At 38.0% G+C, this 20,235-nt stretch overlaps 5 protein-coding genes across 8 annotated transcripts in view; 1 reads left to right on the plus strand and 4 right to left on the minus strand.

Moving 5' to 3' along the window:
• Positions 1-6,566, minus strand: part of LOC107218191 (ensconsin) — a 77,898-nt gene extending 71,332 nt beyond the window's left edge. The window contains exon 1 of one of the 4 annotated variants that reach the window (XM_015655986.2): positions 6,424-6,566. In XM_015655986.2, the coding sequence (XP_015511472.1) occupies positions 6,424-6,469 (46 nt within the window). In that variant the 5' untranslated portion in view covers positions 6,470-6,566. Of the gene's footprint in view, positions 1-1,701; positions 2,580-6,423 lie in introns of those variants that run through there. The other 3 variants (XM_046740108.1, XM_046740107.1, XM_046740109.1) reach the window with 3 other exon arrangements.
• Positions 6,567-7,393: 827 nt separating this feature from the next.
• LOC107218204 (acetyl-CoA acetyltransferase, cytosolic) lies at positions 7,394-11,706 on the plus strand. The gene is made up of 8 exons (XM_015656002.2): positions 7,394-7,668; positions 8,625-8,746; positions 9,021-9,133; positions 9,358-9,557; positions 9,736-9,965; positions 10,103-10,291; positions 10,434-10,596; positions 10,738-11,706. Exons 1-8 carry the CDS (start codon positions 7,620-7,622, stop codon positions 10,854-10,856), a joined length of 1,185 nt encoding a protein of 394 aa, XP_015511488.1. The 5' UTR covers positions 7,394-7,619; the 3' UTR covers positions 10,857-11,706.
• On the minus strand, positions 11,150-15,872 carry LOC107218199 (U7 snRNA-associated Sm-like protein LSm10). The gene is made up of 3 exons (XM_015655995.2): positions 15,724-15,872; positions 15,520-15,637; positions 11,150-12,033 (listed from the first exon to the last, which is right to left on the minus strand). Exons 1-3 carry the CDS (start codon positions 15,870-15,872, stop codon positions 11,851-11,853), a joined length of 450 nt encoding a protein of 149 aa, XP_015511481.1. The 3' UTR covers positions 11,150-11,850.
• On the minus strand, positions 12,233-15,221 carry LOC107218198 (5'-nucleotidase domain-containing protein 1). Its single transcript, XM_015655994.2, has 2 exons — positions 13,833-15,221; positions 12,233-13,377 (listed from the first exon to the last, which is right to left on the minus strand). Exons 1-2 carry the CDS (start codon positions 14,841-14,843, stop codon positions 12,712-12,714), a joined length of 1,677 nt encoding a protein of 558 aa, XP_015511480.2. The 5' UTR covers positions 14,844-15,221; the 3' UTR covers positions 12,233-12,711.
• A 233-nt stretch (positions 15,873-16,105) lies between the features above and the next one.
• Positions 16,106-20,173, minus strand: LOC107218206. Its single transcript, XM_015656006.2, has 8 exons — positions 19,995-20,173; positions 19,496-19,642; positions 18,706-19,331; positions 17,974-18,212; positions 17,537-17,678; positions 17,216-17,378; positions 16,616-17,089; positions 16,106-16,473 (listed from the first exon to the last, which is right to left on the minus strand). Exons 1-8 carry the CDS (start codon positions 20,003-20,005, stop codon positions 16,311-16,313), a joined length of 1,965 nt encoding a protein of 654 aa, XP_015511492.1. The 5' UTR covers positions 20,006-20,173; the 3' UTR covers positions 16,106-16,310.
• Between the last annotated feature and the right edge of the window lie 62 nt (positions 20,174-20,235).

Raw genomic sequence — 20,235 nt, forward strand, 5'->3', positions numbered from 1 at the left:
TCATCATCAATTAGTGTGGCATTCGACGATGATAAGAACTCGATGCAGCTACTTAGATGCATTAAAACTTCGTCAAATTGACCTTTTAGATAGATGAACTGGGTCTAATCGTGTTCAAGAAATACGGTCTCAAGTCACGGAATGCGATTTGCGATTATCGAAATGCGGTCAATTTCCACTTGCGTAACGGTCCTTGAGAATGAGGTTGAACTTAGTAGTAACGTTATTGCGAACAATGCATGTTCGCAACTTTATGATCGTCCGAAAATTGGATAAACCATAATAAACAAAACATCCCTGATAACTTGAAAAGTCAACTGCTCGAAAATTGTTCTAAAATTGCGCAATAATTAACTTTTTTGTGATTCACGTTTCGTTGCTTTAACTTTACTAACTTCAACCTCGTCCATGCGATATGTTTTAATTGAATTGAATACATTTATAGAAGCACTCTTTTAACGTCTCGGAGTGAGAATTCACTCTAATCGAGTGAAAACTGCGCAACTCCAAATCAACTGAAATTTTCACTCCGAGCATTTGGAGTGAAAAAGTTCACTCTTAAAGGGTGAATATTGACTACGTCATGCAAATCGCGCAGTTTTCACTCAAAGGAAATTTAGAGAGCAGCGAGATTCATTCTCTGCAATAATAACTCAAAGTGCGTTAAATTCTCGCCAAACTCTTAAATCCACCTCACGTGGAACAATGTATTATATTGAGACACCTCGTTATAGACATCCCAGTTATTTTTGATCCAATAAAAAGGCGCGCCGTAATGATGAACTTTGTTGCGCAGCAGCAGCAGCAGCGAGGATGAGAATAATTGATTCATCATCATCGACATACGTGTGTGTTTTCTTTTATTCGAACATCAAATATGTGACACGTGCATGACCCGAGTAACCCACAGCAGCAAATGCGAATTAAGGAGTGAGTAATGAGTCCACATCATGTATACTTGAGGCTAAAACTGCACCATATAAGGTGACGAACACGAGCTCAGCTGGCTGATATGTCAGGGGTAAAAAGCAGAAACGAGAGAGAGAGAGAGAGAGAGAAAAAAACACACAATTAAAAAAAGTACAACCACACAAACTTCTCTCTGCACTGTCAGTAACACGTAGGCAGAATCGTCTGCCTGCGAGCCAGCACGCTCGCTCCTATTCCTCAATGAACGTTAACGAGGATGACGATCAAATTTTAGCTCCAATTCCACATCGCATATAATATCCTACCCACGCAGTGGATGATAACACAAGCAAGTATTTGGAGAAAAATAAACGATATACATACATATGTATGTGTATATAGACAATTTGCGTGGGCGTACGTAAAGGTGTAGATATTCTCGAAATTTTTGAACACGTTCCAACTATCTCCCGGTAATGAATACTTTCCAATAATGCGTTTCACCTGTTACTTTTCCCCAATTTAACACCGAACCACGTGATAACGTTAACGTATGATTGCTTATTTCACATTTCGTTAGATTAAATATCTTCATCCCACGCAGACGGGGGGAATTTTTTTCATCGGATCAATACGTTTAGGAATAATAATATTAATCAAAAAGTTCGCGAATCGATTCCATCTGAGTAAACAAAGTTTAACCGCAATTTAAAATCATGATTCCCTGTTCAACGACTCTGAGGGTGCAGGCTGACTGATACCATCGAGGGAGAAAATTCGCAGAGGACGTACCTAAATCAGGGTGGCTGTACTCCGAGTGCATCGCTAAGACCATTCCAACCTCGTCCTGAAGTTCCTCTTTCTGATCCAACGCGAACAACGGCACTTCCCAATGATAAGTGATCACCCTGTCACAGTCTAACACAACCTTTGTGATTGCAGTGCGCAATCGCGAATAGGATAAAAAAGGAACTATATGTGTATACAAATATATATGTATATTCGTCGATAAATTTGTCTGTCAACTTTGTTCCCAACCACGCGGAATTTGAATTGAATAAAGAAGAAGACAAAACGCGAATGTTAAATTGTCCGTAGCACCAAACCACGATCACCACAAAAGTGTGCAACAGGGTAACACTTTATAAGGATAAATTCCGAGCTCAGCCCCGATGAAGCGTTTTCTATTATCAGCAACTTGACCGATGAATGAACAGTGACGCAACGGTTCCAACGGAGTTATAAGTTCATTTGAAAATGATGTATTATTATTCCAATGACATTCATTCTACGAATCATTTCTCTCAAACACCAAGCTCGATTGATGCAGTCAACGGATGGATAGGGTATCACAAGTTTAATATTTGAACGATACTTTACACGCATACACACACTGACGATTTCAAAAGTCACAAACAAAACTTGTGAGGTACACTTCAAGGGTGTTCACAGCAACTCAGCGTTGAACCTCCGCAACGAAGATGATGATGAGTCGTTAAAAAACACCATGTCAAGTACCATTTCGATCCAAAATATAATTCAACTCAAATTACTGATTTACAAAAAAGAAGGATCGTCGCCTCAAGGGACTTGCAAAGCACGTGCGATGGTATCAGAATTTCACTTGTTCGCGCAGATCGTTAAAACAACTTTGGTTTGCTCCCGTGTGCCTCTCTCTCTCTCTCTCTCTCTATCACGGTTCGTCGCAGACGGAATGACCGGGACGTCAATGTGCTCTGCCGTCTACGACGGACGTTCTTGGAGTGGGTCGCGCATAGCTGGTAAACCGAAGCAGCCAGCATCGTCGTCTGGGTGCCTGGCTTGAATCACACCCCACCCCAGATAAAGTGGCGATGCCATGTCGGCGAGGAAGGAATGACGGGGTGCACAGACGTTTTAGAAGCGTCGCGACGCCCGACGTCGGGGATGCGACGAGGATACCGCGCGTGCCTTTTGCTGTCCTCTCTCTTTATCGGACCATCGAGGATGACGGGCAAGGCGTTCCGATTCGTCAACGTTCGTTCGTTTGACGGACAACGGAGAACCGTTCTCGAGTGCTTCTCGTCATCGACAAATGCGTTTCATTTTATTTCAAAACGTTTGCCAGAGCTTGAGCGGAAAGGTTTTTGACGTCGTTCATTCATTTTCTTCTCCTTCTTCTTTCTCTGAACAATCTTTATTTTTACCAACGATGAGACGAGCTCCTGGTATAAAAGAAGAGGAACCGTCACGAATATCTTTGGACGCATAAATTTCAAGCTAGCTATACCTGATCACGATCACAAAACACACATCCACTTCTGTGTTATTTGTAATCTTCGCCGTTGAGTTTGGAACAATGATAATGATAATGATAATGATAATGATAATAATAATAATAATATTGATATTATACTGTAATTAAGAGACAAAGAAGTGATCGTCCGGATCACAAGCTAATTCATTCCGAGTTTAGACTGTCGAGAGAAAACCTATTGCTTGAAAACATATATAGAATAACACTGTTAAAAGATGTTCAATTTATAGCCAGACCACCCAGAATCGGAGCCACGTGCTTTGAAGAGACCGATCCAGAGCATTTTCGAAACTCTTTGTGAGACTACGAATGCGGTTTTTTGGTAAACGATACGATGAAGAACCATATGGACATTTCTTACTTCTCGAGTAATTAATAGTTCATTACTGCATCATCCGAGCTGTGCCTATTTTTATAAAGAAAAAAATCGATCACAACACACAGTAGCGATGTAATTACTTCTTGAAGATACGATCGTAATTGACCTATCTAACCACTTTCGCTCGATTTAACCGACGTACTTTACACGTCGACCGACGTCAAGAATGTGTCTAATTTTCAAGTAAATAGCCCGAAAAAAATTCAATTACCTATCCTAGACGTTGACTTACACCGAATTCTGTGTCGAAGATTTGATTTGAATCATCTGCGACTGCAGTCATGTAATAAATACTTCATACATTGTCATCTCAACGCAAAATGACAACGTAGCGTCAATAATTAATTCACTTTGTAGAAGCTGTTATAAAAAAAAAAAACCGAACGGTAACTATCAAATGTAGAATGGTAAGTTAGTAAGTGAGTTATTTCCACACTTATATCGCAAGAATGAAAAAGATGTTTTCAATTTTCAAAAAGTGGTAACAAAAATTTTTGCTATTGCACGACTAACCAATAATAATTAAGAGCTCATAGCAACGTTACAATCTCAAGACTCTGTGTAGTGAATACATAAAAAATCCCATTTTAGCGAGTTAATAATTCTTTACTGCACACCTTAAAATCTTAGCAATAATCTAGATTCATTATTTGTAAGGTGATATAGATTGAAGTATTTAGCGTTAGAATTTGAGAATTCCAGCAAACCGATACATTTCAGATATTGGTGGCAAGCGACGTGCTTTCTTATACCCTACGATAATCAATTTTAAACTAATTATACTACTATAGATATGATGAAGTAACGTCATTGAAAAATAAACTCAAGTCACTTTTGAGATGCATACAAATTCAAAGAGAGTAATCATAGAGGTTGAAGATATCTCGAGAAAATATCTTGATGACTCAACTATGCTATACTGCATTTGACCTGTCTTTTGATGTAAAATCGCATCGCTGTCAGTATCCATTACCCGCTGCTTCTGATAGTTAGACACAGTCAAGGTAAGAGCAGTTGTCATAAGGAATCGGGTCAACCTCTGCTTAGGATTTAGATCGGCAATCTCTAATTGAGCGGAAAAAAAATTCCCACCTGATCATCACAGAAATTTTTCAATGCTCCAACTGTGAATAGAAAAAAATAAAAAAATTACTCAATCAAACCAACAACTATACAACATTTTTCAGAAGCAAAATTAGCAACCAGTCGTTCTTTGTTTATATGAATCACAACCTCTGTACTAATTTGTCGGATCCGACTAGGTAAAGCCTAAAATAATCTAAATCTAAGCTATAGCTTACGAAATTCTACGATAACTGGTTATACTATAAGAATATTTAGCTATGAGAGGTGACGCTGCATGAATCCAGATGTTTAAGTGATTATTAAATACTTTCAACAGATTCTTCAAGTTCTTTATTTCGAAGCTAGTTCTGGTTCGATATTACAATGCTGGTAAAAAGGTAACTCTTCGTAGCAACATCAATGAATTACACAAACCACCTGATAAAATCAACCGTACTTTGGTTCGTATGAGGAAGAATTTTTACCACTTTCATTTGCTGGGAGCCTGTGTAATATTTTTCTATGGTCAATAAAAATTTACTTTCTTTGGACCCTGTTTCATAAAAGACGACAAACATTAGTAATGATGCTAACAAGGTGACCTTCGCTGCTTAGATATCATTACCATTCCACTAATTTTTTGTCATATGAGTTTATAAAATATTCCCCGCATATACCAAGGTCATCTGAAAATTCTTCTACTGTTGTAAAACAAAATTGGATACAGCCATTTTTTACAGTTTCACTTTTGAATGGTAAACAAAATGTTTAGAGCAGCAATTTGTCAAAAGAACTAGCACTTTTGAATTATTCATATCAGTCGAAGGAAAAAGGTACAAAAGGTAAATAAGAAATATTTGTCAACAAACCAGACTGTCACAGTTAGTCAAGGTGCGAACGTGAGTAAATTTTTTCTTAAATTGGTGCAGATCTCTTAGAAAACTGGTCTAATTGAAAACTTGATGTACAAATTGCACAGTCTGAAATTGAAATAAAGTTTTAGGGTGTGTCGGGTAATTGCAGCAAAGAAAACTGACTTGCTAGTCACTTCGCCTGATACAGCGAAACTCAATGGATAACCGGACTTGTGAGTAAACCAGCAATGAAATAATTACCGAGATACTATTCTAGTCAATCCATCTGACAGGTGAGTATGAGTCGATTATCACAACGACAACGGCAAGGCTGTTGTCACATGACCCTAATGACTAATGAGGATCACTAGCTTGCCATTAAACCGAGTACACCGAAAAACGCGAAACGAAACTGAAAGCATCGCTACGCTTGGTGGAGGGTTACCACTGACCACAGAACCGAACGCATGTGAATACGCACAGATGATTCCAGATTGTGAAACTGCGTGCAGGTAACAAGACAATTGTCTAATCTGTCAATAGAATTCGAAGACAGATAGAGGTGAATTTCGGTGTCAGGAGTCGTCGACGGTCTGCCAATAACCCGGTTAGTCGTCGACGACACGCTCCGGGTTCGCCGGGGAGTCTCGGACCACGGGAGAGCCGGGGTCGATCACGGAGACGGGAAAAGTACGATATTCGCCGGGTCATCGCGAGGATTAACCGCGATCATCGGGATTCGCGGTTCGGCTCGGCCCGTTCGCCGTCGATCGTTCCCTGGTAGCAGGCACAGATCTTTTAATTGCGGGCGTTTGACTCGCGGACGGAACGTGCAACGCGCGGACAACACGCCCGCCGCACTCTCGGGCCCGTCGGGGAGCATCCCGAGGTCGGCAATTATCTCTACGTTTAATAAATACCTCGTTTTTCTGCGAGCCCCGAAATCTCCTCCTTGTTGTCGGCCATCTTAGCACCAGTCACTGACCACAATGCACTATGGGTAAAAACAAACACCAACTTCTCGCAGTGGCGGCCACTCACGGCGGCGGATGATAGACTGGATAGACTCCCGTCTGACCGTAGATCGCGATACGTAGAGCGCCTGTGGCGCCACCTCACGTATTGTTACGGAACTGATAGATCAAGAAACGTGACGTCATCCAGGGCTGTGTCAATGCCCGCCGGGGCCCTTCGGCAGCACTTCGGAATTACATATTGTTGAAACATTACTCAAGTCAAGATTCTCACCAAAAGGATTGAAAATTGTGAACTGATTCGATCATAAGAAATGTTCTGATATTATAATATACATAACTATATTAGTATATTATGAAATTTTCTTTCATCAGATACTCGGATTGTGCGTTTATTATTCCAACTTTTGGAAAGGAGAGGTTTGGATGAAGCTGCTGATTGGCTGATTTTTCAAGACTGATCAATCAGATGAATCTTTGAGTTCTTTCATTTTCAAAATGTGGCAGATAAAACACACCACAAAGTGTTCGGACCGTTTCCGTGGGCAATTCATCGTTGTTGTTGTTGTTATTATTATTATTATTATTATTATTATTATTATTATTATTATTATTATTATTATTATGAACTTGCGCTGCCACTGGTCGCCTTGTACTAAAATATAGTAATACTGGATGCGCACCGCGTAGAAAGGGCGTGTTGCCGGTCTATCCCCACTACCACGTATATCCCCACGCAAAGGTTGAACAAAGATAGAGATGTACTTCCCATTGGTAAAAGAAAGATGGAGCCATCCCAGCTCTATCTCCTTCGTACCCAATCAATAATGAGTATCTGAGAAAGACAGAATCCTCCCAATCTTCTATCTTTCTCGGCGGCACTCTTTCTGGCCAGCGTTCCAGTATTACTATATTTCAGTATCGACCTAGCGCTGGCTGCTGTTGCCGGCTGTTGAATTCCAGAATACTTTACCCCACGGACTTACTTTCACTTACTTTACCCCAAGCTGCCATCGACGTTGGTGGACCGTTGAACGGAAAGTTTGTAGCAGTTCAGTCCGCAAGTTTGAACCGCGTTTTACGGAGGATTCCGGCATCGCAAATTCCATTTTTTGTTTATACAATCGAACTGAGGCCTCATCATGAGCGAACGGGAAGTTGTGATCGTCTCAGCAGTGAGAACGCCGATAGGTAATAATTTACAATTCACGGTTAATCATCAACGGCCGGGTATAAATTCAGTATTTGAATAAATTTTAATGTCAATTTTCGGTTTTTTTTTAACCAAACGATGTTACATCCTTTTGTACGCGTGAATTAAACATCTCGCGCTAACGCTATGCGCACACACGAATTCCATGTCACATCTTCTATATTGGACCTAATTTCAGATCCCATTAATACCCTACTCATCCTAATACGACTTCTAAGTTTCAAAACGCGTTTCCAACTTCACGTCACACCGACCCCGTTGGCTGAAGGATATACTGCAAGTCAGCGCCATTGCTATATGACTTAAACATGACTTATATTCTGCCATTTTTCACTTAATTTACTCGTCGTGTATAAGTACAATTTTAACAATGTACATATACTCTGTCCAGTAAGAGCTGATAACAATGGGTCGATGATAGAGAAATAACGCAACAGTGAGCACATAGCGCGAAAACTAGGAAATGACAATACGTTTTTATATGCAAACAAATTATATTTACTTCGTTATATGACATATAATATTGTTCAATTGCAGAGATAATAAATTTAAAAAAATAACTAATTCCAGAAATTCGAGCTGCAAATTTTGAAACTCAAGAAGTATATATAATTTTTATTTGTTACATTTAGCATTCTATTCAGCTCCGGATGTTCCCATACTTTTTTTTTAACGAAGCTAAAATAATGTATGAAGACGATTTATCATTTTTTTTTTTAAATTTACATTTAAAATAATGTAATTTATAAAAAAAAAATTGAATAAATTCAACATCAGTATTTGAATATGTATGTCAAGCAATAGAGGTAGGCTTGCCAAGTAAAAGGCACTTGATTAATCAAAAACTCATCAATGTGGCATTAGATTATGTGAATGTCCATATATGTTAATCATTTATCTCGTTAGTCTTATAAATATGTTTATAAATTCAAAGGATCGTTTGGTGGATCTTTGTCTACATTAAAAGCATCGGATTTGGGAAGCATTGTAATCAAGGAGAGCTTGAAAAGAGCTAATTTGCAACCAGATGATGTTTCTGAAGTAATAATGGGACAGGTATATGTGTATATATGTATCTACTAATAAATTATATAATATAATTAATAATCAACATCACTATAAATTTCCACATGAAAAACAAATAGATTGTAAGTAGCATTTTTTTTCATTGTGTCTTACTTTTCAAACTAAGTTTTAACGTTATAAAATGCAAAAAGTGTGGTTTATGAAAGACATGAAATGTTAATCATTGTTTGGAATTACTTGAAACACCCTTGAATTTCAGCTTATATTTATTTATTTACTTATGTATACACGATTTTTTTTGCAGGCATTAACAGCAGCACAGGGTCAGAATCCAGCGAGACAAGCAGCAATAAAGGCAGGCCTGCCTGTATCAGTGCCCGCATATGTAGTCAATATGCTGTGTGGCTCTGGACTTAAGTAAGTTCAGTTGACCTGAAGTTCATTTCAGTCACAACAAAAGTGTTTGAATAGTAATGTGACAAATAGACAGATTATGAAGAAGTAAAATAGAATCTGTAACACTGCTCTCCTTTGAACAGCAACTACAAATTTTGTGACTCCAAAAAGTTTGCTAAAAATAGCAAAAAAGATTTTACTGGATACTGCGTGCTTTTTTCATTTCTATCTTTTTTCATCTTCAGAGCTGTGACAAATGGATATCTCTCCATCAAAGCTGGTGAAAATGAAGTTGTAGTAGCAGGCGGACAGGAATCCATGAGTCAAACTCCACACGCAATTAACTTGAGGAATGCTGTGAAAATGGGAAACACTGAAATGATAGATACTATGATACACGACGGGCTGACTGATGCGTTTAGCAACATTCACATGGGAGTCACAGGTGCTTTAAGAGATATCAGAAAAGTTGCTTGAGAGCTGGAAAGAATTTTTCTGCTGTACCCTTGATTTGCCAGATAATATTCTCTGATGTGCTTGATTATAAAATATAAACATACGTTCTGTATGTGTGAAAACACTTGGTAATGTAAACACTAAAAAATTGTTTATCTTTCCACCAGCTGAGAATATGGCAAAGAAGTATAAAGTCACCAGACAGGAACAGGATGAGTATGCAGCGAAATCACATCAGAAAACGGAGGCTGCGGTACAATGTAAACGTTTTGATACTGAAATTGTGTCCGTTACAGTACCTACAAAAAAAGAGTCAGTTGTTGTTTCTAAAGACGAATGTCCCAGAGATGGACTGACTGCAAAGGATCTTACAAAATTGAATCCAGTTTTCCTCAAGGTATCAAAACACGCAAACGACGGTTGCGAATCATAGATAGAATTGCTCATTCAACTCTCGAAGTCAATCTTCTATTCGTGTAACTCCTTTTTCTCAACTGCACCTTCATTCATTGACGAACTTTCCATGCTTCCCAGGAAAACGGTACGGTGACACCTGGGAATGCTTGTGGAATAAACGATGGCGCAGCGGCGGTAGTTTTAATGTCAGCAAAAGCAGCTGAGAACAAAGGACTCCAGGCACTGGCCAGAATAGTAGCAGTTGCCCAAACTGGAGTAGAGCCAACCCTGATGGGAAGTGGACCTATTTCGGCTATCGAGTTGGTGGTTTGTATTTCATGTTCGCTTTCTGAGATCATTGAAGAGTATCATTAGTTTTTCTTTTTTGTCAAGTGCTTCGCAAATTTTATTGATCGGAAGAAGGTCAGAATATTGCCAAGTAAGTGATGAAGTTTTGTATTTTTTACAGTTGCAAAAAGCCAAGTGGACTGCAGAAGACGTAGATGTGTTTGAAGTGAACGAGGCCTTTGCTGCTCAGGCCCTCGCCTGTGTCAGGACACTTGGACTGAGTAGAGTAAAAGTAAATATGAATGGGGGAGCTATCGCACTTGGCCATCCGATTGGCGCTTCTGGTATGCAAATAGTTTAATTATGTAATTTTATATACCCTAATGTGATGCTTTGCTATTATAACATTTTGTATTTTCTTATTTTTGTAAAAGTGGTTACAGTTTTTTTCAACTACTTTAACTCACCTATATGAATTGTTGCAGGAGCACGAATTCTAGTTACTTTGCTACACGCGCTGAAATACTCTGAATGCCAAAAGGGGGTTGCCTCTCTGTGCATAGGTGGTGGAATGGGTATTGCCATTGCTGTAGAACGATTATAATCTTCAATATCATTAAAACTACTGATATCCTAAATCAAATATGTCACAGTACTACTATCACTGTGCAAAATTCACTTACCTTAACTAGAAAGTTGGAAATAAATATCCTAATTATGGGATATATACCATATATATAGTCGTACAAAATTTAATCAATTATTCTAAATAAGAAAAAATTATCATATTGTTTATTCGTAGACATAATTTCATCGTATGATTGTGCTTCGAAAAAGTATCATATTCGTAATATGTTGGAAATTTATACTTTTAGACCAGGTTTTTTTTTTTACACGATGTTTACTATTTCATGAATATTTTTATTTACATTTCTACGGCATGAGACGCATATAATAATATGCAGTCTGAAAATATTTTTCGTATATTTCATCGCCCTACACATTTTCGGGCAGAAAAAGGGATAGCTAGTAACAATATTAGATGTTATAATATTTTTTTTTTTCTCAATCGTCCAAAATGACAAGATAGTTAATTTCAGTATATTTTGAAAGTTTTATTTCTTTCCATGTTAAGTTTACCCTTCTCATAGTAGAAACTAATGACAGGTATTTCCATTTCAGTATTTAATGTTGTTTTTTTATGAAGTTAGTTGAGATTTTTTTACTCTTGAATATACAATACGCATTTAATTCTGAGAATTATATTGTATTATATTCATACTATACTGAAAGTTGTATTAAAATGGTAGAATATTTTACATGTTTTCAGTGTGTTATACAAATAATAGAATTTTCGTCACATCCAAAACAAGGTAACAAAAGAGAAATCTAAGTCTTCAGTTAGTAAAAATATGTATTTGCCATGCATTTATAATAAAATCATCAAAACTTTATTCCCTGTGCTGCTCATAAAATCCCTAAACCAATCTCAAGCTGTACATCTGTCGTGCAATCTCGACCAGCAGGAGCAAAATAACTATCATTGTTATTATTGGTAATCTTTAGAAATTGATCGATTAATGTCACAATTGCGGCATTTAATTTTGTCCTGAATCTTTTGGTACACCATCATTTTGCAAAATTTCTTGCGCAGCTAATAGATCCTCCCGTTGTTTCTGCTGTGCTCTCTTGACTTTCCATGTTCGGTTGGTGCTTTGCACTTCTGTCGGTCTTGCCCGCAGCTTTCTCAGCTGCTCCTCGATAGCAGGGATTATCCGTATCTTTAAAATTAATTTCGAATAACTTTTCAATTATCTGTCCAATAAGAATTTGCAGTGTATGTGCTAATCTGAATGTTTCCATGCCAAATTTGATTATATTGTATGAAACAAGGATCAGGAAGGGTTGTGCATAGATTTTTAAAACGAAAATATAATTTTTTATTGTTTCGATCAACAATGCATCAAAGGCAAATACTCGTCACTATATAAATAAATATTTTATTTATGTACAAGTGTTGCATTACACAACCACGATCTTCAACTTGCTTAAACTGACTTATTTTTATTCATTTATTTCTATACATTAGTACGTAAGTTGTAGGTCTCATATAATTTATATGTAAGCTATTGTTAAAATTATGCGCAGTGTTTCTTTATAATTATTATTATTAATGTTTTTTAGGTTGTTTTATTAGAAAAGAAAAATTTCAAATAATTCCAATTCATTGAGCATCAGTTGTCACAGTTTTAAAATCTTGATTCTTTAATGCTGTTCATCAGTCTGGCAGTGATATTTTTTTTAACCAGCAACAATTGTTTCCGGGCCATATTTTAGTGTAAATTCGAATATTTATTATTGTTTGTGTAAATTGAATAAAAGCTTTAAAAAGAAGAAAAAAACAACACAATCTCCGTAAAAATATAAGCTGTCACAGATTGCTTATAACGTCAAGCTCATCAAAGCGTAACAACGCTCTTTGGCTTTCCAGGATAATACCCGCTTAGTTTTCTGTCCACTTCAAGACCGAAGCTCTTCATTGGAGTGTCTAGAGAATTATTAGCGATAAATTCAACCGATGGTACACATATCTTAGAGTAATTATTTATCACATGACTCCAGAGCGAAGGTGAAACCTTGTTCTTGCTCTCTATGCGAAAGTACGATCCCCAAACTTTAGAGTTTAAAATCTGTTCGTCAGAATGAGACAAACTGTGATCCTGCATCCCTTCTGCAAGCTGTTCCTCAACAACTGCAACCGTATCGCAAAGCGCGTGACATTTCGGTGTGTAGATATCTTGTATCAGGTTGTCTCCGACGTAGAGACAAGAAGGTGAAGTCTTTCCCGTTAGGCTGACGAAAAATTCTTTCAGATCCTTCCAGTTTCCTTGACTATATATACTCCCCCTCTTCAATTCGGATGCGGTCGCAATTTCGCCTTCCAAGTAACCATCCAGCTTGAGGAACGGACGAGAACCAGTGAAGAAGCCCGGCTTCTTAGCGTAACAGACTACAATATCGAATAATGAATTCCAGTCCTTTCCCAGAGCATAAGAGGCAGTAAATTCGGCAAAGTCAGCATTCGAGCCAGTAATAAGATACGTCACTCTGGTCTGCTTGAGATCCTAAATGGAAAAAATTTTCAATAATAAAGTGGGACAAATGCAATGAGCCAAGACACTCTACAAGATGAGAAGTATCTTAAAAATAATTTTGGATTTCTGTAAACCTAAGCTAATTAATCCGATGAAGATTTGGAACCATCAATTTTTTACCCACGACAAAAACTATACGCTTGAGTAGGACTTAGTGGTGATAAGAAAGTTAATCATAATTTGGTATTTCGATGAATCACTCGTGTGCCTAGGCTTTCTATTATGACTCATTTTTAAATATGGTACGGAATTCCAGAAGCTTTCTAATTTCAATATAATGTCTTTGGTTAAAACATATTTTCCGTCAAGTTGTTATTTACATCCTATGGTAGTTATCATTTCAAAAATGACTTATGAGACTCGTAAGATAAAAATTTTCTCAAAACAGTTCGTTATCAGTAAATTAGAGAAAATTGAAGGCAAACCTTTAGCCACGAAATAAGTTTCGGACTGGATCTATGAAGATATTTATCCGGGTTTCCCTTCAGGGAAGGAAAATATCTTCCGTCATCCTTGGCAAAATTTTCTCGATCGAACATGTCGATCAATCCGTCAAGGACGTCGGGCCACACGGTATATTCGCCGGGAGGACTATTTCCGCCGTTATTTTCATCTATTGTGTCGATGGTCTTGGCGAATACAAGGGAAGCTGGCATGTCAAAGTAGTCCAAAAGCGTTCGCATCTGTTCCGACAGCGGGCCATTCCAGGTGACAAGGAGGTCGGAGGTAAAAGCGTCGGTGACATTCCACCGCCGATCGGGGTATACAGCGTCTAGCTCTTCTTCGGAGAGTATTTTTGTCCCGTGACTTGCGCGTAGAATGGTTCCAGTGGGTGAAAAGCGGAGCACGTTTCCCCTGGCAAAGTCGAGGACCAGGCCCTTCTGCATGAAGTCGTAATCTTGGAGAGCGAGCGGTTTGTACAGATACTTTGGATCGTAGCCACGTTTTTCGACGAGAAATTTTGACAAGCACTCGTACTCAAGGGTAACCATATTGGTGACATTGTAGCGAAGGAGGGTGTTGTCCAGGTCGAAGCCGACGCAATCGTAGTCGGAAAATCTGAAGACTCCCATTATTTTTGACGCTTTTGTTGAATGAAGTCTCTTTGCATTTACGTTGGCAATCGGAGGGTGACAGCCTGCATTTATCCTCGTTTTTCTTGTTGTTGTTGTTGCTGTCGGCGCAGTTGTTATTAGCGTTGACAAGCGAGGGAATAAAATTCCAACCGGAACGGCGAGGGCAGAACTACGTGGCGTGGTTGGACGGGAACTCATCGGCGAAAGCGGCGGCAATGAGTTTCCCCCTCTCCAGCTGCTCCATGAATTTGACAGCTGGCTGTATCGTCTGCTACACGGATTGACGATGACGCGGTTAACCTCGATTATTCGGTTGAATTCACTCGCGATAAAGAGGCAGTTTTTCGCACTCGATGTCATTGCCGCAGAATGGTTTTCACGAAGGAATATTCAGCATCCGTGAAACTCAACTGCTGCGAATAAAATGACCGGCGGATTGCGCGAATCCTAAAGTGGCTCAAGGCTGCATACATCAGAGTGCGAGAACTTGAGAACGCGAGGTTATTAATAGGTAGTTTTTTGCAGGGTCGCGGTATCGCCGAGCTGTCAACGCGTTTCGCACCTTTGGACAGCTGACAAGATCTTTTCTCTTGTTTTCCTTCTCTCGAGTTGCGTGCATGTACGACACACATGCGTATAAACGCACCTCTGACACTGGCCTCTACGCGTATCAGTGACATAATGTCACCGACGCGCTCTGTGCGACACAGTCATGTAACAGTCGTGCCGACGTTACATATTAACCATAAATAATACAACTCGAGATACGATACGACGTCGCCACGCAGCGTCGATTGGTCGTAGCCCTAAGCGGGAAATTAAAAATTACAGAACGTATGGATCGTCTATAATCGCACTCGTCGTTAACACGGGAGTCTGAATCAGAAGATTTTGCTCAACATTCGCATTGAAAGAATCCTATTAATAATAATAACAACGTTCAGAACTATCAAACCTCACGTGTAAAGTGTATTTGATGACTTCCGTTGCGGTTAAAAAATTGCAGATGGTTTTCAAGTATTTGCATTACACTCACCTGCGGCGGGATATGGACGTAGCGTATATTGCGAGCATGTACGAAAAAGATATCGTAGTTGAAAGAGTCGCCCCTCGGATCAACGAAGGTGCATTCTTTCATCACAATGTTCATGTAGCTGCAATAACATAAATCAAAAATGAGGTGACACTTGTTGCTCTCTACCCTCTCGTGAATGAGTTCGATATTTCGTTTCACACTAACCCGTCGACTTGATCAACGAACCCAGTGATACAGGCTTCATTTCGAAAATCTACGGTCGTTCTCTGTCCCTCGACAGCCTTCAACAAAATCGCTAAATTGTTGTGAAAATAGTATCGCTCTTGTTTAGAGATACGCTTGTTGGCGGCCATGTTTCGACAACAAAATGGCTGCAGCTTTACGGCAGCGATTGCAGCGATGTTCGAAATTGACTTGAATTCTAGTATCACGACGCGAAATTTGAAATGGACAGCCCCGAAGTTCGGAATTGGAACGATTTCGCAGACAAAAATGAACAAATCTTAATTAATTTTACGATAAATTACGTGTCGAATACTTGGAATAACTGTATTAAATGTGATAGGTATGTAAAAAAAAACAATAATTGTGAAATATACATTTGTTTACAAGAGTTAGAAAAGTAGTTTTTTTTTTTACAATGTTTACAATTTCTTATACGTGGAGAATATATCGGCGAGTAACCGTTAGGTACAATATGATAACAGGCATGTATGCACAGCAATACGTGAATGATACAAAGTAAAGAACAAAAAAAGAATACAATTTAGTGATTCCCACATTGGCACTCTTCACGGTCCATGAGAAATCCGCAATTCCAACTTAGGAAGAAAGAACCCAGGTGGTTCATCTTCATCAATAAAATCTTTGGTGTTACCTTTAGACTCAAGATCCAAAAAGTTTGGATTACCAACTTCATATTGAAATCCTCGACGATTCAATTCGCTTTTTATTCTGCAAGAAACAAATATATATATTCAAGCTCTGAGAAATTCCGAAAGAATATGACATTTTTAAAACGCAATCAAGAATGTAAACGATACAAAGTAATGGAATCTGCAGAACAAAAAATACAAAACGACTCTATTATTTTTACCTGCGTAACCCAATAACCATATTGTCAGAATCGACTTTGGAGATCAACAGATTGATAAACGCAAATGTAGTCAACTTCGTGCAGGTTTGAATCAAATGTTCCATTGACTCCATCAAATTCTCAGGACACGGTCGTCCATCATGATTCCGCACACGAACACTTTCGAGCTGTAAGTTGAAGCTAAGGCAAGTAAGCAGTTCAGAGACTTCAATTATTGCGCACTGGTCCATTGAAAAATCTTTTAAATTACGACAATGGGTTATCATTTCCAGTAAGTCTCTTGTGTAGTTACAGGGATTAGAAAATCCCAGATTATTAATTACTACATTCTCCAAGTGTGGACAGCATTTTCCAATTTCAACCAAAAACTTTCCATTTTGAACAGGTATGCAGCCCAAACGTAAGGTCGTGAGTTTTTTCCAACGTGAAATAAGGACCAGAGCATCTAAGTCCCACTGGCTGAAAACGTCACAGCTGACAGAAAATAAATTATTTTCATTTGTTTAGCTCTCGACTATAAACTTAATCTTATTTGTACACAGTTTGCTCAAGCATTTTTATCAAACACACTGAAAGTATCCAAGATGAATTGTTTCTTACTTGTTCTTGGAGTAAATCGTCAGATCTCTAACATGTGGTGTGTTACGTATTAGAATTTCGAAAGAAGACTCTTTAACTGTAATAGGTTGATTAGATTTTCCAAATGCGGCACCACCTCGCTTAATAAGATGGCTTCTCAAGTAGTTCCTTCTCTGAGTACCTACTGTATATCACCCAATATAATAAGTTTTACTTACTTGGGAAAAATATTTTCAGCACTTAAATTTTTCTCATGATTGACTCTGATTCATAAATTTAATTACTACACTCTTCGTGATTGCTTTGAAAAAATAACAAAAAACTTATGGAATCCCATTTTACCCTTTTCTTTTACTATATGAGATAAAACAAGTGTTGTGAGATTTGGGAATGCCGATGCCAGTAAATGCACATCACAGTCCCGTTCTATGCTATGCTTGAAGTGTAAAAAGGATATCTGATACTTAGAATCCTTTAGCAGCCGCTGAAACATGATTGGAATAAATATTTCTATTGGATTGAATTTCTAAATAATTTTTTACTTCTGTTTAAATATAAAAATTGTGATCATTATCAGATGCCATGAATATCTTTTGAAACAGGTCCTATAAAAGTCAGCGAGGGTCACTGCCTACACCAACACATGTACAACTTTTCCTTGAAAGTATTTGTCCTCTATGCTCAGCTCAGCTAAAAGTTGTGCACGTATTCGCACAGATGGTAAACACGTTGTCTGGGAAGGGCCTATCTCAAGAGAAATTCACGATATATGATTTTACCTTTGCCTCTTCAATCTCCAATAGACATGGCTCTTCATCTATGTATGCAAATTGACGTATTTGACATTTTCGCAAACAACAGAAATTATCTGGTACATCTTCATAATGGATTTTCATTACTTCTAGCAATAATGTTTCCGACAGCAGAAACCAACCAACTGGATAGATATGATTAAGATATGGAACAGTCTCAGTCACATTACTTCTCAGTAATTCCGGACAAAGTTTGACACTTCTTTCTAAAATTACATGTTATTCTCAAGTTTAGATTCAACAACGATATTTCATAAATATATGATAGAAGAACTATGCTCCATTTCCCTGTCCAATGTATACTCCTCTTCGTACAATAATATATCGTAAAACCATAAGAGTGTATGGCATACCTAACTAAAATCAAAAAAGCGTATGAGCCGTTTTCCAACTGTGGCATTTATCCGTAATCAAAGAGGAGAACCATTCTTTAATTACGATTGCATTTGACTTAAATCAAAAGAGTGCATAGGCCATTAACTTTCACGCGATTTGATATAATGTGATCACATTGATGTACGCCCTTTTGTTGTAAAACTCTCTTTTTTGACTTACACGCGCTTATGATTTTAGTCACACAATATCTTAATTTTTAATTAAAGACCACTATAAAGTTATCTGTACTTTCGGTTGGAATGAAACGGCAAAATTTTGGTTCCATAACCATAGAAATAAGATATAGCTATCGTAACAACATACCAAGATAAAAGCCTGGCTGCCTGGTAATATCAACCAGTTGAAAATCTGTCCACACATATCGATTCGGGAGCATATTAATAATGCGTTTTTTGAACCATTGAAGCGTATGCCACCCACGAACTTGAACGATCTGAAGGTTTTTTGGTTTCTCTAATTCCAAAACCAACGGTGTGCTCTCTGGTGTTCGGTTATAAGGCATCCTTGTCACCATACGCAACTCCTTGAGCTCATCAGAAAATTGTACCATAGGAAGAAAATTCCTGGAGTAAGCACTCACTCTTGCAGACAAATAATGAAGCCGTTTGAACGGTTCTTGCAAAAGATCACGGCAAACGACATAACGTTCATCCTCATCTGGCCAATCAATAGTCAGCCTTTTGATATGTATCAGCAATTCCAGAAAAGACTTCAACTCCCGAATGTCTTTAAACTTAATTCCATATACATTAACATCGACAAGGTTTATTGCTTTGCCAATCGTGTTGTTCAACATTTCTCCTGGCTGAATGCAAAGTACGTTCGTTATATTCACTTTAAGTATATATTCACAGCAGTTATCATTGTTAAAATATAGCTGGATATCTTGAATGGTTGTTAGCCGTCCATTTTTTGAAAAATCCAAATTTCTGAAAATATAGAAATATATGAAAATATTTTGATCCTAATTTGTTCCTCAATCACCAAATGCAGTAACATATTGAATTTTCCTGAAATCACGTTTTCGTTGTGAATAAACAGGGTATAACCGTGGCTGAGCAATTTCTACAAAGACACAACATAACAGACTCACCTCAGCAATTCCCTATCGCCGAATACAAGATTATCAAATCTCGTGCAAGTGCAACCCAACGCCACACGTTCTCTGCACTCTAAGCAAAGAATAATAATCACAAGAATTTCATCCGGAAAATAAAGTATGTTGAAGATGTTCGGATCACTGTAAAACATAATAATTCAATTATAATAATCAATTACACATTGTGTAATTCGTAAAAAAAAATACTGATGAGGTAAATGCTGAAGTATTGTTGAATTTAACAATACTCATAAGGGTATAGTTCAAGTCGTTTGCACAAATGAAGCATAAAGTAATTTCATCAGGATAGCGATAAAGTGGCTGAATCTAAACTCCGTAACTTCGGTTAGCATCAAATTCAATTTTCTATAATACCGTTCAACAACCTCAGCAAAATACCAGGTCACTTTCAATACAAAAACACAAAAATTACGTTCCTTAATATTCCAGCACTGACTGATAATATGGTCAGACGTCTGGACTAACTACATACCTGGTACTCATTTTCGTAAATTGTTATTTCACACTAGCAGAAAAATATTATTGCAGATCGAACAGGTAAGGAAAGTTTCATGCATCTTCTGTCTTCTACGTGAGTTGTGCGATGTGTTGTGCTTTTCCTAGGTAAGGCTGGATGGATGTACTTCAGTGATGTATGTACATAAGAAATTCGAATTTTCGATCAACTTTGGTCTGTTTTTGTCATTGGCAAACATCCCACGAAACCTATGTCA

The sequence above is a fragment of the Neodiprion lecontei genome, chromosome 5 (assembly GCF_021901455.1).
Source record: "Neodiprion lecontei isolate iyNeoLeco1 chromosome 5, iyNeoLeco1.1, whole genome shotgun sequence".
Classification (NCBI taxonomy): domain Eukaryota; kingdom Metazoa; phylum Arthropoda; class Insecta; order Hymenoptera; family Diprionidae; genus Neodiprion; species Neodiprion lecontei.

Bases quoted from the DNA above. Each gene is read 5' to 3' on its own strand.
- LOC107218206 (XM_015656006.2), bottom strand. The intron at 18,213-18,705 runs GTATGTTGTTAC...ATGTAATTTTAG, and splicing joins GCAGCCAGGCTTTTATCTTG to AAAGAAGTGTCAAACTTTGT. The intron at 16,474-16,615 runs GTAAAAATAATA...TGTTTCTTGCAG, and splicing joins ATGGTTATTGGGTTACGCAG to AATAAAAAGCGAATTGAATC.
- LOC107218204 (XM_015656002.2), top strand. From the start codon at position 7,620: ATGAGCGAACGGGAAGTTGTGATCGTCTCAGCAGTGAGAACGCCGATA. The intron at 7,669-8,624 runs GTAATAATTTAC...ATAAATTCAAAG, and splicing joins AGCAGTGAGAACGCCGATAG to GATCGTTTGGTGGATCTTTG. The intron at 9,134-9,357 runs GTAAGTTCAGTT...TTTCATCTTCAG, and splicing joins CTGTGTGGCTCTGGACTTAA to AGCTGTGACAAATGGATATC.
- LOC107218199 (XM_015655995.2), bottom strand. From the start codon at position 15,872: ATGGCCGCCAACAAGCGTATCTCTAAACAAGAGCGATACTATTTTCAC. The intron at 15,638-15,723 runs GTTAGTGTGAAA...ATGTTATTGCAG, and splicing joins TTCGTTGATCAAGTCGACGG to CTACATGAACATTGTGATGA. The intron at 12,034-15,519 runs GTGAGTGTAATG...TTAATTTTAAAG, and splicing joins ACGTCCATATCCCGCCGCAG to ATACGGATAATCCCTGCTAT.
- LOC107218198 (XM_015655994.2), bottom strand. From the start codon at position 14,843: ATGACATCGAGTGCGAAAAACTGCCTCTTTATCGCGAGTGAATTCAAC. The intron at 13,378-13,832 runs GTTTGCCTTCAA...TTTTCCATTTAG, and splicing joins AACTTATTTCGTGGCTAAAG to GATCTCAAGCAGACCAGAGT.